Source organism: Eublepharis macularius, chromosome 10 (genome assembly GCF_028583425.1).
Source record: "Eublepharis macularius isolate TG4126 chromosome 10, MPM_Emac_v1.0, whole genome shotgun sequence".
In the NCBI taxonomy this organism is placed as follows: Eukaryota; Metazoa; Chordata; class Lepidosauria; order Squamata; family Eublepharidae; genus Eublepharis; species Eublepharis macularius.
This window is the reverse complement of record NC_072799.1, coordinates 90,367,540-90,384,660: the sequence shown is the minus strand read 5'-3', so window position 1 is coordinate 90,384,660 and position 17,121 is coordinate 90,367,540. Positions and strand designations below refer to the sequence as shown.

The 17,121-nt window shown below is 46.4% G+C and overlaps 1 protein-coding gene across 1 annotated transcript in view; it reads right to left on the bottom strand.

The window, feature by feature from the left end:
• The window catches only part of CORIN (corin, serine peptidase), a 160,361-nt gene that overhangs the window by 91,006 nt on the left and 52,234 nt on the right, over positions 1–17,121 (bottom strand). The window contains exons 4-5 of the mRNA XM_054990136.1: positions 5,808–5,921; positions 1,344–1,451 (exon numbers count right to left, since the gene is read on the bottom strand). Of these exons, the coding sequence (XP_054846111.1) occupies positions 1,344–1,451; positions 5,808–5,921 (222 nt within the window). The remainder of the gene's footprint in view (positions 1–1,343; positions 1,452–5,807; positions 5,922–17,121) is intronic.

Here is a 17,121-nt window from a genome sequence, read left to right as displayed (position 1 = left end):
CTGGGAAAAGAGGTGGTGGAACTCAGTGGGTTGCCAGCACAGGACCACACAATGACGTCACTTTGGGTCAGCTGGAACAAGGGGGGAGTTTTTAAAAGTTTAAATTGCCCACGGTGAAAATGGTCACATGGCTGGTGGCCCTGCCCCCTGATCTCCAGACAGAGGGGAGTTTAGATTGCAGTGGCGCAGAGGGCAATCTAAACTCCCCTCTGTCTGGAGATCAGGGGGCGGGGCCAACCAGCCATGTGACCATTTTTAAGAGGTGCTGGAACTGCGTTCCACCGCGTTCCAGCTGAAAAAAAGCCCTGCTGTTTCCAGCACTGATGCTGCGGCTGATGCTTGCTGCCCCAGGACTGGATGAGATAAGTCTGGGGGAGGAGGACTCTGCGACCACGGGCAAGCACCTTCGCAAAAAAGTTCATTGGCATGTCAATTAGGTTGCCAACTACCTAGGGAACAATGGCATTTTGTCATTCTGGTTCTCTTCAAGCTGGAACAGATAAATGAAAGTCTGTTTTCCTTTTCCATTAATTTAATGCTTGTCCTTTTTTGTTTTGCATATGCATATGTTGTGCATGAATTTGTACTGGGCAGAAGTAAGGTAAACACATATGTGGATATCACTGAGTACAGCATCAGCCTGCCAGTACAACGTTCACATTTAAACATTAGTTGTCATAGTCCACACAGCAACGCCTAGGAGCTTACCTGTTTGTCTGATTTGCCCAGGGTAGCACTGCCCACAATGGTGGGGTAGTGAGCAGTGGCCCTGCAGTGGCAATGGCTGTGAAAAACAAGAGGTTGTGCTTGCTGGCTCACTCTGCTCACTCACTGCTGCCACACATAGCCACTGCCCAAGAAAAGAATGTACCTTCATAAGATCAGACCAGAACCTGACTACATGCGATGCATGTTTGCTTGGGATAGTCATATTCAAGGTTCAAAAGAGAATCAGTGGCAGTGAAGAAGCTCTTCCAGCCTGACCAGCTAGGAACATTGGAGCAGCCACCAGCAAACAGGCCAAGCCCAAGCTTGTCCCTCTCTTTGAGGATATGTGCGCGCATCATGTGAGAAGCCTAGGTTTCAGTCTGAGTCTGGGTCTTGTGTGTGTGCCTGCATGAATCAAGTGGGGGACAATATTTGTGCATATTCTGCAAACTTAATTCTTTGATGATATAATGCATATTGCCATAAAAACCCCACAAGGGATTGCCATGAGTCTGCTATGACCTGAGGGCACCACACACACACAATGCATATATGTATTACACCACTAAATTGGGAAGACACGAATCTACTCTATTAACTTTTTTATATTTAAAAAGTGCAGTATTTTCATTTACCACAATTCTGCTCATCACTTAGGTCTCCGCAGTCGTCATACCCATCACAAACAAATGTGTAATTGAGGCATTTTCCAGTGTTGCAATGGAACAGCCCTTCACTGCAGTCTGCAAAACAACATATTAGAAAACTTATTTTTCTCTACTGACTCAGCAGCTCGATGTGCCTGGATTAAATCTGAGCTAGATTTCAGTTCCAGAACATATTTCAGTGCTAAGAGAGGACTGAGCCCTGTGAAACAAAATATTAACACAATTGCATCCATATTTCAAAGTAAAGATGTCTCATCCTATAAACATATAACTTCTATCTGATGGTGAATGGGGCAGGATTGAGGATGTGCCTGGCCTACATTCCCACCTGGCATGTCTGCCCCACTTCCAGTGTCACTGGCTATATCTACACATGGGTGTTCAAACAGAGCTCATGCACATAATAATCAACACATGTGGGCTCAGATCACACAGCCAGTTTTTGGATTTTATCTGTAAAATTGACTTCCTGAAATGGGATTGTGTATGTTGGACTCTATATGGATCCTATGCAAACATTACACTCTTGTAGTAGTGTGGGAGGCGGACCAGGCGTAGGATGGATTTAAGTGAACAGCTGTTGAAATGGTTGTTGTGGGTTTTCCAGGCTGTATTGCTGTGGTCTTGGCATTGTAGTTCCTGACGTTTCGCCAGCAGCTGTGACTGGCATCTTCAGAGGTGTAGCACCAAAAGACAGAGATCTCTCAGTGTCACAGTGTGGAAAAGATGTTGGCAGGTCATTCATATCTACTCAGGAGGGGTGGGGTTGAGCTGAGTCATCCTGTAAGAGTTTCTCAGGGTGTGGAATGCTAATGGCGGGAGGCTTCACTGTATCCTGAGGAGATTCTTTTGCATATGGATTGGTACTTGATGTGCTAATCTTCTCTGCAGGGCTATTGTCGGGTATAGAGTGTTTTGTTAGCCTGGTGTTTTTCAGAACTGGAAACCATGCTCTGTTCATTCTTAAGATTTTTTCTTTCCTGTTGAAGTTTTGCTTATGCTTGTGAATTTCAATGGCTTCCCTGTGCAGTCTGACAAAGTAGTTGGAAGTGTTGTCCAGTATTTTGGTGTCTTGGAATAAGATACTTTGCCCTGTTTGAGTTAGGCTATGTTCAGCCACTGCTGATTTTTCAGGTTGTCCAAGTCTGCAGTGTCTTTCATGTTCTTTTATTCTTGTCTGGATGCTACGCTTTGTGGTCCCGATGTAAACTTGTCCACAACTGCTGTGGACATCTTTTTCACACTGTGACACTGAGAGATCTCTGTCTTTTGGTGCTACACCTCTGAAGATGCCAGCCACAGCTGCTGGCGAAACGTCAGGAACTACAATGCCAAGACCACGGCAATACAGCCCGGAAAACCCACAACAACCATCGTTCTCCGGCCGTGAAAGCCTTCGACAATACAGCTGTTGAAATGTTGGCCCCTTCACACATTTTTATCTTGTGGATCTTCCTATGCTTAATGGAAAAAGTGGAATGGGTGGGAAGGCCTGGCCAGGACTTATAAAAATGATCGTGGAGGGGACGATCTAAAGGGAAAGGCTGCTCTGGAAGTAAATGTTCTGTTATTCCTTGTGGATTTAATCACTCTTGATTTCTTTGCTTTGGGATGCCAGCACTGACAGTGACTAACATTTAGCCTGGAGGCCATCTTCCGTAGCATACTCATTTGTGGCCATGGAGATTCGCACCACAGGAAACAAGGGAAGATGGAAGTAAAGATGTAGCATCATCAAAAATAGACGAGTTGGAGCCTTCATACTCTGTTTAGCATAATTAGGGATCAGGGACCATCAACACAGCCAAGCATCTTAAAAAGGCAATCCCTGTGCGCTGAGCAGGCCATGAGCTTTGTGAGCAAGTCATTATCAGGATGTGGTATGCTAACATCCTGTCTTCAGCATGGCAGGAGCAGCAACGGGTAGCAGCATCGCGGATGCAGAGGGAAGGTTCTGCAGACTGGCCCCAGATGCAAGTCAAAACCCAGACCTGTTCCAGAGGAACTATGGGGAACTTGGGAGCACTCCGTAATACAAGGAGTTCTTTGTTTGGTAGCTTTCTCCACCCTACAAGTCGGCTGTGGTTGACACTGGAAGATGAGCCTCCCAACCACTCTCTGGGGTCATGGCCTTGTGCGACCTGGCTTCCCCAGTGGGATGGCGCTTCACCCCTGAAACCACATGCAGTCACAGGATGGCTGCTTCCATTCAGCAGATCCCAAGATGGGTTTAGAGGGGCCACAGCTCAAGATGGGGCACCTGCTTGGTGTGGAAGGCCCCAGGTTCTCCCCCAGTACCTACTGGGCTCCCTCTGGGGGATGTGGCCCTGCAGCACAGGGCTTCAGGTTCTTCCAGGTCAGGTGGAGGTCCTGGACTGGCCAGCAGGGACGGGGGAAGTTATTTGCTGCCAGGTTAGTAAAGGGGCCCACTGGGGCCCAGTTCAGGCCACCATGGCCCTTTCCCATCCACCATCATTACTTGGATCCTCTCCTTATCCACACCGTCGGCCCCTACACCGCCAGGCTTCAATTTATTTCTATTCTTAGCTTTGGGCTGGCCACCTCGGCTTTCCTTCCAGTGACAGGAAGGGATGAGCCCTGGCTTGGTTCACACAGCCCTTCTTTATATGCCCAGGGTGATGCTGATCACCGATCTGGGGTCAAGAAGGAATTTTCTTCCTGGCCAGATTAGGCAAGGGATCCTGCCGGTTTTTCACCTTCCTCTGAGAGCAGAGCAGGGGTCATGGGATGAATGAGGGGTAGGAAACTGTGAGCGCTTTTGAAGCCGTGACTGGATGGTTGAAGCAGTCAGCTGAAATTAAACCCCATGAAGACGGAGGTCCTGTACTTGAGTCACGGGCAAGTGGATCCAGGACCCTGGTTTCCAGCCCTCAAGGGGGCTTGGGGGTGATCTTAGATGCCTCCTTGAAAATGGCGGCTCAGGTCGCAGCGGTTGCCAGTTTTTCTTTTTTCCATCTGCGACAGACCAGGCAGCTTGCCCCGTATCTCTCAACCTGCGATTTAACTACAGTGATTCAAGCAACGGTCACCTCTAGGCTGGACTACTGTAATGCACTCTACATGGGGTTTCCCTTGGATCTGATCCAGCAATTACAGCTGGTTCAAAATGCAGTGGCACATGTCATCACCGGAGTGCCAAATGGTGTGCACATAACACCGGTATTGCGCCAGCTGCATTGGCTACCAGTGGAGTACCGAATCAGATTCAAGGTTTGGGTGCTAACCTATAAAGCCCTATGCGGACTGGGACCAGCATATCTGTGGGACCGCCTCTCCCCGTATGTGCCCCAGAGGACGTTACAATCAGGAAATAAGCAACTGTTGGTGGTCCCTGGCCCCAGGGAGGCCCGCCTAGCCTCGACCAGACCCAGGACCTTTTTGGTCCTTGCTCCAACCTGGTGGAACTTTCTGTCAGATGAGACCAGGGCCTGGCAGGATTTGTTATCCTTTCGCCGGGCCTGTAAGACAGAGATGTTCCTCCAGGTATATGGCTGAGGCCGGGCTTGGCCTCCACCGGCCAAATAGAGGAGATCAGATTCCTTCCCGATCAGAAGCATCCACCGTCTAACTCTTTTACCCTGTTACTGAGTGCTGCTATCTATTTAATATTATTTTTATACGTTGTTTTATACTGTTATTTAAACTATTTTAATATAATTTACACTGTAAATGCTTTTTATCATACTGTAATCTGCCCTGTGCCTGCTTGTACAGGGAGGGCGGAATATAAATTGAAAATATAAATAAATATAAAAATAAAGAATATCAAAGAAGCAGAAGGACTGTGTTCATGTGCTCATTCATTAAGTTTAGAACATGTTAGCCAGCCTTTAAACTCTTTCTCATCTACAGAAAGAAAAAGGATATGGTTCGATGCACCAGGCACTGGAAAGACTGGATGTTCTTTTCCGCAACAGTTCTTTTATGAACAAATATTTTTGTGAACAACTTTAGGGGTTGATCTGAAAGAATTTTTATAAACAGGTTGTTCTACATGTGCTGTATAAGATTGCCAGCAACTTGACCAAAGGCGTACAAACAGAGCGGTTTATCTCTTTACAAAGATAGCCTTTGTGGGAAGATTACTCAGATATTTTTTTAAAAAAATAGCAGTTTAAGAATCCCTGTGTGTCTTTCCAGAAATATTAGCTGTTGAACTCCCAACAAATTAACTGTGCTTTTTAAATCATAAATTTTAAAAGATCCACAAGCACCGTTTGTGGTCAGACTGGGCAAAGGTAAACAGGCCCCATTGATTTTCTGAAAGGGACGTCAGAAGCAGGAATACGTAAAACCTACGCAAAGCTGTCTTCCTGTCACAATAGGTGACTTTTGTTACTAAACCCATCTGAACAGTGGTAGTGTTGTTCTTTCCAGACTTGTGTTACATAACGCATGTAAGTGACATACTGCAATGTGTCTCATCGCTCCAGTCATCGCAATCGTTGTAGCCGTTGCACTGGAGTGTCCCCGGGATGCAAATTCCACTTGAGCACAAGAAGTTCTCGTCCTCCTCACAAAGCACTGGAAAACAAAACACTTCGTTTAAAAGAGGAAGAATGTATACTTATTTTCAGTTATTTTAAATTTTTCTTCACACTTATTAAAGCTGTAGTTAAGTGGGTCTTGATTAGCAATGGTCCAGTCAGGCAGATTTTCAGGCTTAGGTACTATTACTGGGACTGTAATCAAATCAGATTCAATATGCAAAAGTTTCCATCACATTCCTACAATGGCTTTTTGCAGTTTACTTGAGTTAAACAGAAGAAAGTGGATGAATAGATACAACTTGTACATTAAAATGGCAGAACAAGGAAGTTGGTAAAGTGAACGCTTCAGCCTCCGGAAGCATTAAATTCTTACCCAGGCCTGGCGCATCCATGGAGGCAGTGCCAGCAGCCTCCTCGAGAGTTGAACTCTGAAGGAGGCGCCGTGCCGGCCCCTGACACCCCCCCCCAACCTGGAAGCGGCCCACGTTCCCGCTCACCTCTCCACCTCTTCGCTGCTGCTGCCTGCCTTGGCTTGGCTCCTGGCGACCGGGCGCCCCAGCAGCATGGCAGCAAGCGGGGAGGCGAGCAGGGAAGTGGGCCGTCTCCCTGCCCCTTTGCCACTGCCACCCGCCTCAGGTGAGGGGGATGCTCCTGCACGATGACATCACAAGTGACGTCATCGTGCAGGGCTGGAGCGCGCGCTTGCTTTGCTCACATGCACACGGTGAGAGACGCCACCTCCTGCCCCGGGAGCCCTATGACCATGCTATGCCGCTGCCCCTTCCAGTCACCAAGAATACTGAAAGCAGGCTGGAAAAGCTGTAAAAGGTATAATTTTGGAGATGTATTTAAAATTCATAATTTTTAAGCCTACAATATCAAGTTGGTTAGTGGGGGGGGGGGGCGCGCAAGTAGGTATCTCGCCTCAGGCGCCAGAAACCCTGGCCCTGGCCCTGTTCTTACCTCAAGAACACTGTACTTAAGCTAGTTCCAGTTGCTTTGCATGGCATTCAGGCCAGGCTTTGGAGTTGGTTGCAGCTTTAGGAGCTGAACAGCAAGAGTAGAACATCAAGATTCTACCAGTAGTATCTTAAAGAGTAGCAATATTTCCAGGGTATAAGCTTTTGACAGTCAAGCTCCCTTATACCTTGGAAATCTTGTAGATTTTTAGGTGCTCTAAGGCTGCTGTGATGGAGTTCATTAACAAAACTGTCAATCTATTTTGATTTTTAAATTTGGCTTGGGACTTCCTTGGGGGCAAGTCCCAAAATAGGTTTCAGCACTGAGACACATTCCAGCTCAATTGGTGACTGACAGCACAATATTTCTGCCTATTGTAGAAAACGTTTCCTGCAAAGGGCAAATTCATTTGCATCCGCGAGCTCCAATAACCTTAGCATTACATAAACTGTCAAATTTACTTTAAAGTTAGCTGGAGTGATGGATAACAAAATTCCTAAATAATGAAAAACTTTAACCTATTCTGTTTTACGGGAGTCAAGATAGCATTCGTGCCAAGGAAACTTCCTTGAAAAGACTACTGTTTTCATCTTTCATAGTTAATTATTGGCAATTTTTTTGCAGTAGGAGCCTAAAGAAGTTATTAAAACATGTAAATCTACTTGTGAATGTAGCAAAAGCATAACATCAGCATATAATATATCTGACGGTTTATGTTTGTCTCTGTCACAGGGAGGAAACAAACCTTTGCCACTGGGAACGAAAAAGCATGCAACTCTAAAATCACTTTCCCAAGAGTAAGCCCTATTGAATAAAATGTGACTTACTTCCAAGTAGAGCAACCCCAAGCAGAATTATACCATTTTACGTCGATGGACTTAAAAGGGTGTTAACTCTGATTAGGATGGTTCTGTAATTCATTTGTATTACATTTAAACACGGAAGGAGCCAACATGCATCTTTGTTTCACTTCCAGAAAAAGAATTCGAATTCTCATGTTATCTATGCATTAAAACCTTTAACCACCAGTAGAAAATGGTGATTCATATGTGAATTTGCAAGATTTCCCCATATCCATCATATCAAAAGCAGCTTTCAATTCAAGGAAAGCTTTATATGGAAAGGTTCTCTTAATTTTATTTTTATTTATTTATTTATGCCATTTGGAGTCCACCTTTCTCACTGAGACTCAAGGAGGATTACGTAGTGTGAAATTTGTACAATCAGTATCAGGACTAGACATGGGCACGAACAGCATTAGGAACGGGGGGGGGGGGACCACGAACAGCCCATTCATCTGTTCGTGAACAAGCTGTTCGTGAGGCTCCATTCTAAACGAACAAGTGGTTGTTGCAAGCTTCATTCATTGCCTTTGTCAGCCATTGGTCAAGCCAGACAGTCTGGGGCCTTTCAATCAATTTTCCTGGCAATGGCAGGGACTGAACTCTGTCTGAACTCCTTCTGGCTTTCCTTCTGGCTTTAACCCTTCAAAGTACTTCCTGCAGAGAGTCCCGTTTTGCCACTGTGAACAGAAAATGATAGCAAGGGGGGGGGACACACATGGATCGTGCCTTTCCTGTGATGCAATCTCTCCGAAACTTAGGGGGGCTTTGGAGGACAGTGAAGACTATATCCCCTGCAAATTTGGTGGGTATTGGACATTGGAAAGGTCAGTTTGTAACCCCTCAAAGTAGCTGCCTTCCAACAGGCAGTCCCATTTTTGCCACTGTGAAGAGAAAATGACAGCAAAGGGGGGGGACACATGGATCATGCCTTTTCTGGAGTGCAATCTCTCTGAAACTTGGGGGGTCTTCGGAGGACAGTAAGGACTATGTCGCCTGCAAATTTGGTGGGTATTGGACATTGGAAAGGTCAGTTTGTGGGGTGTTTAAAGGGCCCTGCCCCTTTGCACGTGGCAAGAAAGGGACTTTTAAACTATCAGCTGGCAGGCGGCAGGGGGGAATTCCCCCTGCCACCTGCCAGCTGATAGTTTAAAGGGATCTTTAACAGGCCACGAACAATAAACACGTTTGAGAACAGGTTCATGTTAGTTACTGTTCATTGTTTGTTGTTTGTGGATGGCAACGAACAGCAAACAGCTTGTTTGTGATTTTTTTTTCCGTTCATGCCCATGTCTAATCAGGATATTGCCATACAGTGTCAAGGATATTTCCATAAACAATGTCATAGGATTTTACAAAGATACAGCATTAGCAGGATCCAATACAAAGTTTAAAAATTGCTGAAACAGAATCAGATCTAGGACTGACATTAGATAATATGTTTATTACTTAAGTGTGCAGTCTCAAAGCAGTTATCAGTGGGTGGAATAACCTAACTTAAGGCTAAGGGTCATGTTCAGCGTGACCCAAATCCTCTAACTTATGTGACAATTATTTGGCATGAATTTTGTTCAGAATTTCAAACCAGGTTTATAGGTCTATATAAGACTTTGCCCTTTCTTTAAAATTGGTGTGATTAGACCGGTATACACCAATCAACTTTTTTAAAATCCAGAGGTCTGGCAATAACTAGCCTCCTCCAGAAAAGATTGCATTTTAAGACCTGACCTCATCAGGCAGCTCCTCATGGGTGTTTTATCTGGGTATTTTTCACCAACTCATGCTTACTTTCCCTCCCTGCAAGACAGAGGGAAGAGATTTCACACCTTCCTATAAACAAAGAAGCACAAACTCCCGTCTTTGACAGTCATGTTGTGTTGGCATGCCTTTCGTTTCCACTTTGAAACAGCCATTTCTCTGTTTTTTTAACAAGAAGGATCTTCCATGAATTTCAGCTGATTATGTAAGATAATGTTAAAGAAATAGTCATATATTTCTCTTGTTAAACTCAGATTTTTAAGCAGATTAAGAGAAATCAGGTGTATTTGAGCCTTTTTTTGAAAAGTAGAAACAGGTTCAAAAATGGTTGTATTGTTTTGTTTTTCTCCTCACAACAAGGTTTTCAAATGCAGCAGGCAGTCTCTCATTGACGCAAGGAGACACTTCACTTTAAGTTTATAAAAAGGTTATCTAATCATTCTGCTAAGTACCTGTGAAAACCCGAGGTCAGAACAGTCAGCTATCAGGAATTATAAATAGTAGGAGACAGGTTGGAGCAGAAACACAGTTATGAAGATAAGGTAGAATTTCCGTTTTTGTATTGTGCGCTCCAACTAATAGTAGAAAAGGGAGGCCATTGTTTCAAATGAGATCATTGACACCTATTTCTTATTTAAGATATTTATACTAAGAGTGTCTCTACACAAGTTCCGATGTCCCCTCCTCCTGCCGTGCTGCTGGGCATCTTCCCGGGTTCTGAGGGAATGAAGAGGACTCAAGGCCAAATGTCAGGCCTGGCTAGAGGACTCGCTCAGACTCTCCACTCAACAGGCACAGCTGGATGAGTTAAAGATGTTTATTCTAGGATTTCCCCTAGTAGAACATTGTACAGAGCAATTGCCTAGAATGCCAAAGTGAAATCCTTTCAGAAGAGTTATACCCTCAGTCTCCTCCCCCCTAGGTTGAAAGAAAGTCAGTTGAAGTCGGCGTGTAGTTGCTAAGAGACGCAGAGCAGAGTCCTCAAGGCCGGTCGGTTCCCAGACACTCCCTCCCACCTGCACTGATAACACAGCCCTACAGAGAGAGCAGCAGAAGCCCAGCAAAGGAAACAGTGAAGCGGGGAAGCAGCTAGTCTACTTCCCATCCCACCCAATGGTTAGATACCTCCATGTATGTCAGGCAGGCTGGCTTGCTAGCCTGTCTGACAGGGGAAGCATTGCCACCTGCTCCACGCCTGATCCCAGCCACGTGAAGGGAGGGCAGGCATTGTCTTCTACTCTGCGCCTGATTCTGTCGGGGTGTAGGGGGGCAGGCATCGTTTGCCTACTCCTGATCCAGGCTAGGTGAAGGACGGGTGGGCATTGCCACCTGCTCTGCACCTGATCCCAGCCAGGTGAAGGTGGGGGCAGGCATTGCCACCTTCTCCGCTCCTGATCCCAGCCGTGTGAAGGGTGGTGGGTATTGCCACCTACTCTGCACCTCATCCCAGCCAGGTGAAGGCGGGGCAGGCATTGCCACCTGCTCCTCTCCTGATCCCAGCTGCATGAAGGGAGAGAGGGTATTGACACTTGCTCTGCTCCTGATCTTGCCCGGGAGAAGAGGGGTGAGCATTGCTGCCTGCTCCATGTGTGATCCCGATGGGGTGAGGGGGGTGGGCATTTCCACCTGCCCTGCTCCTGATCCTGGTGAAGTGAAGAGGGGTGGACATTGCCTCCTGCTCGGCTACTGATACCTGCTGGGTGAAGGTGGAGGGCAGGCATTCCACCTGCTCGGCTCCTGATCCCAGCCAGGTGAAGAGGGGTTAGACATTGTCACCTCCTCTGCACCTGATCCCAATAGGTTGAAGGGGGATAGAGAATTGTCTCCTTCTCCGCACCTGATCATCGCTGGGTGATGGCGAGTGGCGGGCATTCCCACCTGCTCCACTCCTGATTCCAACTGGGTGAAAGCAGGGGGCACTGCCACTTGTTCTGCACCTGATCTCAGCTGGGTGAAGGCGGCGGGTGGGCGCCACCTGCTCTGCCCCTGATCCCAGCAGGGTGAAGCCAGCGGGCAGGCATTGCCACTTGATCCGCTCCTGATCCTAGCTGGGTGAAGGTGGGGTGGGCATTGCCACCTGCTCCACTCCTGATCCCAGCTGGATGAAGTCAGAGGGCAAGCATTGTCACCTGTTTTACTCTTGATCCCAGCTGAGTGAAGGCAGGGTGCATGCATTGCCTCCTGCTCTGCTCCTGATCCCAGCTAGGTGGGTGGTGGGCATTGCCATTTGCTCCACTCCTGATCCCTGCTGTGTGAAAGTGGGGCATGGGCATTGCCACCTGTTTCACTCCTGATCCCAGCTGGGTGAAGGTGGGGTGTGGGCATTGCCACCTGCTCCACTCCTGATCCCAGCTGGGTGAAGACAAGCGGTAAGCATTGCTGCCTGCTCTGTGCCTGTTCCCGGTCTGGGCTTCCTGCCTCAGCGCGCTCTTGGAGGAACAGGCTGCCTCTTCTGGGCTTCCCTCCATGGCAGCACCCTCTGGAGGTGCACCAGGGTAGGAAGTGAGTTATTTGGAATACAGTTAGCCTTTTATATAGTAGGATAGTGGAAACAACCAATTATGATAGAGTCTGTGAAGAATTTTGTGCATCTTTCCTAGGTCCAAAGTGACAAATAAATAAACTAGGTGACTTCCTGAACTTGTGTACCCTCTTTAAATAAAATAATGAAGCCCTCTTAACATCAAGGGTGTGTAAGGATCTTTCTGTTTTAGCAGACAGGGCAGGAAAAAAGGCTGCTAAGGAGACTGTCTCAAAAAGGTGAAATTTGGAAACCGTTTCAGACAAAAACTTCAAACTGGGCCTCAAAACTACTCAGTTTTAAAAGCTAGCAGTGGTAGTGAGAATATAGCTAAAGGTTCAAATGGAGGTAGCATCAATCTAGTAAGTACTAAGGATAAAGTCCACTGTAGGAGATCAAGGGGAAATAAGTTTATCAGCCCTATAAAAAACTGCTTAGAGGCATGATGAGAAAATAAAGATTTACCATCTATGGGTTCATGGTGTGCAGACAAAAGCAATCATGTGGACTTTAACGGAGGCAATAGCAAGCCCTGTATGTTTCAAAGAAAGGAGGTAACCTAGAACTAAAGGCAGTAGACAAGAAAAGGTAGAAAATCCTCTTTGTATCAACCACAGGGAAAATCTAGTCCACTTACTCATGTATGGTTTTCTTGTGGATGCTTTCTTAGCATTAAGTAACAACTCCAACACGTGGGAAGAGGAAGTTATTTGGGGGGGACGGGACGTGCAGGAGCCATGATGTGAAATGTAGCTTCTCAGAGCCTCGCTACAAGTGACATCTTACACACGAACAGCACTTGATCATTTTCGCAAGTCTTTCTGGGTACTGAAGTCCCTCTCCCACACCCCTTTTCCTTCTGTTCCTTCCCCTCTCTGTTAGAATGGCTGCCTGAAGAGACGGAGAAAGCCTATGACAGCATCTTTTGCAAATCGTCTTGCTTGGGGGGTGGGGGATGCTCTGGAGAAAGCTGACATGTCGGTAAAGTCCGGTAAAGTCACAAGCCTGCTCTCAATGATCTTTGGGGGCGGGCAGCTGCAACTCTGCTAATCGTCTTGCGGGGGGGGGAATGCTCTAGAGAAAGCTGAGAAAGTTGCAGCTGCCCACCCCCAAAGATCATTGACAGCAGGCTTGTGACTGGAGGAACGATTTGCAAAAGCAGGCTTTCTCTGACTTTTAAGGCAGCGATTCTAACAGTTCTAACAGAGAGGAGAAGGACTTTACCGACATGTCAGCTTTCTCCAGAGCATCCCCCACCCCCCAGCAAGATGATTTGCAAAAGCTGCTGTTGCCGTAGGCTTTCTCTGTCTCTTCAGGCAACCATTCTAACAGAGAGGAGAAGGAACAGAAGGAAAAGGGGTGGGGGAGAGGGACTTCAGTTCCCAGAAAGACTTGCGAAAATGATCAAGTGCTGTTCGCGTGTAAGATGTCACTTGTAGCGAGGCTCTCAGCTGCTGGATTCTTGCCTAGTCTCTTGCATATGAGATTGGGAACAGTGGGGAAATGTATGTGCCTGCCTGCTCAAGATGGATTAAGTTATTGGAGGTCTCCTAGTCCTTCAGTTTGCACAGCAAAAATTTGCTGTACAACCTGGAGGCTATGACCAGCAGACAAATTGGTAGATAATTTGCAGGAACCGATTTGCAGTCCTTTTTAAATGCTGGGACTACAATGCTTAGTTTCCACTGAGGGGAAAACACCAGTTAGATTTATTTGGGTTAAAAAAACATGGAAAATCTGGGCACCCACCAGTCAGGAAAAGATTTAAACGACTCAGGAGGGATCAGGTCTTCTTCACTAGGGGACTGACCAGAGGAGAGAGAGCATGAGGCCTCTTTGAATTTTACACCTCGAAAGGAAGGTTTTTTAATTGAGCCGTCCTTGAGACTGTTCCAGTATAAGGCCATCCTACAGCTTCTATATGGTGCAGAGATCGGGGCTGGAAACATTCCAAAACTTCTTTAGGTTTAGTGCGGGCTGAACTTGGGTTACCCTCCATCAGAGCCATTTGCACTTGGCCTGATTTGGATTCTGGAGAAAGCAAAGGCATCCTTCCTCTAGTTTGATCTTAAGGCAAAGCAGTGCACCGCTGCATTCAGATGTTGTCTGCACAGCTGGCTTTAACAATATCCTTTTACCAATATCCTCTATCGTTATTCTCTGGCAGATGATTTTCTGGGTGACCCCTAGCCCAGTCTTAATATATGAGACTGGCTCTTTAAGATCGATGTTGCATTGGACAGAAATGCAACTCTCTGTTCCAAATTTTCTCCCCATCAGAATACAATGCCTTAAGAATTTTTTTTTTTAAGCTCAGGTTTGGAGGATCTAATGTCCCTATCCAGGCCCTTCGCCATTCTGAGCATTTGCTCTTCATAATGTCGCAGCTCATCATGTGGAGAGACTGGTCTAAAGTCTCCCACTGAGTCATTCAGCAACGGAGGTGATGGATGGCCAGATGGGACATTAGATCAAGAAGCAGTTACTCCTCCCTCGGATTTAGAGAACACATGTTGATAGTATGGAATCAAAGATGAAGGAAGAGATGAAATCAGAACCATGGAGGTAGGTAGCTTATGATGTTGGTACAGATCCACCCAATGCATTCTGTAGAGCACTGGCAGCCAATATGTATAGTGTGGCCAAGGAGCTGGAGACTGCGAAGGAGCCCCTTAAGGTAAGCAGGGGCTCAGTTCCAACACAAACTGTTTCTTGGAAGCTACTATAGCAGAACCCAAAGGGCACTGATGCACCACCATCCTCTGAAGAGGAATCTTGTGGATCCAGTCTCTGTATATATGGCAAAAATTGTGTCAAGCACAGGGCTTTTTTTCAGCAGGAAGGTGGTGGAACAGAGTTCCCGCACCTCTTGAAAATAGTCACATGGCTGGTGGCCCCGCCCCCTGATCTCCAGACAGAGTGGAGTTTAGATTGCCCTCCGCGCCGCTGAGTGGCGCAGAAGGCAATCTAAACTCCCCTCTGTCTGGAGATCAGGGGGCAGGGCCACCAGCCATGTGACCATTTTCTCCGAGGGCAACCCACTGAGTTCCACCACCTCTTTTCCCAGAAAAAAAGCCCTGGACAAGCACAATTGGATCTGACAGTTGAGTAGGACAAGCAGTCAGAGACTTAGATCAGCCTTGCCATGTTGGAACCAAAGGCTTTTTCAGGTGTTTTGTTTTCACCTTAGCCTTTTCCGGATGAGGCTTGGATTTTGTTCTGGAAGTGAATGGAACCAGCGAGCGAGAACAGTACCTGGCCGGACCCAAGGTCAGATCCAATGGAACCAACTGCGGTGATGCCCTCTGGCCAGAGGCTGCTTCATGCCAGATTGTGGGAGCTGTGGAGGGCCCTCTCCTACCGGACAGCCTATAATCAGGATGCCTGGTCATTCCTCACCTTTGGAGCAAAATTTTGGCAAAGCCAACGTGAGGAGACTTTGTGGACCTCTCCGAGACCAAATAGGCACAGGGTGTGTACATCTGTCTGAGGCATTTTAGTGCCACATTACACACACTTTTACAATAAGGGTTTCTGCACCATAACTAAAATCAAAGTTAAAGTTCAAATGAAATCCCTAAAACAGTAGAAGAAAAATGTCTTATCTTTCCAGAGAGGAAAAGAGAAGAGGCATTGAAGAGTCAAATAGCTAGAGGGGAAACATTCCTCTCCCCTATGCAGCAAAGAAGGTACTGAGGGACATGGTGTGCCACGCTAAGGACTACCAAGCAAACCTTCAGATATCAAACTGGCTGGTAATTCACCTTTCTAATCAAACCCTGGAAAAGCAGATCTCCTCTCAGGAAGGAGAGGGACGTAACAGCTGGCGGGGCAGTACACCATTTGCTCAAACTGACACCTGTCCTTGAGATATTTGTTAAAGCTAACATGGTGGGGTGGATAACTGTATGTTGTTCTAGCCTTTGGGGTGCCACAATAAAACCACCTCTGTGGCAGACATGCCCCTACATGCATACAGGCAGCTTAGCCATGGAGGACTGATTTTAACTCCCTAGGATGGAGGTGGTTTAAAAAGGGCTACAGCCTTTGTATGTGTGGTTCATTGGGGACTGAGAAAGGAGGGCACTAGAGGAGGCTTCCCTCTATTTCCTATCTCTCCAAGACATATTCACCCATCCTGTACGGATGTCCAAGTACTTTTTGCAACTCTCAATGGATAGTTGGACATGAGACTTTTCCCTTTTCTTTCTTTTTATTAACTCCTATGTCTAGGGCACTGCATCTTCATATATATATTATGTGCTCTCTATATTTTATATTCTATTGTAGTACAATAAAAATCTTTCTTTGGTTAATGGTTGTGTCAATGATATCCTCACTTGTTCAGCTATTTGCTAGAACTTTGCACATGAAGGCAGCAACAGCAGCAATCTTTATTGACATTACATCCATGTTAACAAAAACACTCGACACAACCAGAACTCAGTCTACAAATACACAACTCACCTCATAGATGCAAGATACAAAAATTTAGTTACAGTTTTGATAACTTTTTGGTTCTGAGTAGCCAATAGGAAGATAACTTTACATTTATCAGATTTTCCAATTTGCTCTCTCAACAGCGGGTCAATGAGTGTGGGACGTATATCACGGTAATAAGTACAATACAAAAAGACATGTTCCAGGGTTTCTATGTCTCGGTGAGCACAAGTGCATAACTTGTTAGCATATGCGTTTTATGGAATCTCCCATAAAGTATCACAGAAGGTAGCACATTAAACCGAGCTAACGAATAAGCTCTGCGATAATGTGGGGCCACTAAACAAGTGAGATATTCTGCCCTATACCCATGGGGTAAAACCCCCAAACCTAGGGGTGAACATCTGCCTGTTGCAAGACTCCTGAGATTCTGAATCTCGATGTCAAGGAGTCTTTGTCTGAAACTTTGCACATGCATAGAGGCTCACCAGCTCCCAAGCAGCTAGTGAGGGGTTAAGTATTTTCAGTTTGGAGGTGGCAGCCTACCAGGGGAACCAGCAACTAAGAAGGAGTAAAAAGGGCCCCCTCTAGTCATAATAGGCTGCTCTTCTGTCACAGCGCACAACAGTTGTGGTGGGGAAAGCTGTTGTAGTGCATTCTAGGGGAGGGGCACTCGTTGAATCTTTAGGAGCTAGGAATTTCTACCTGACTCA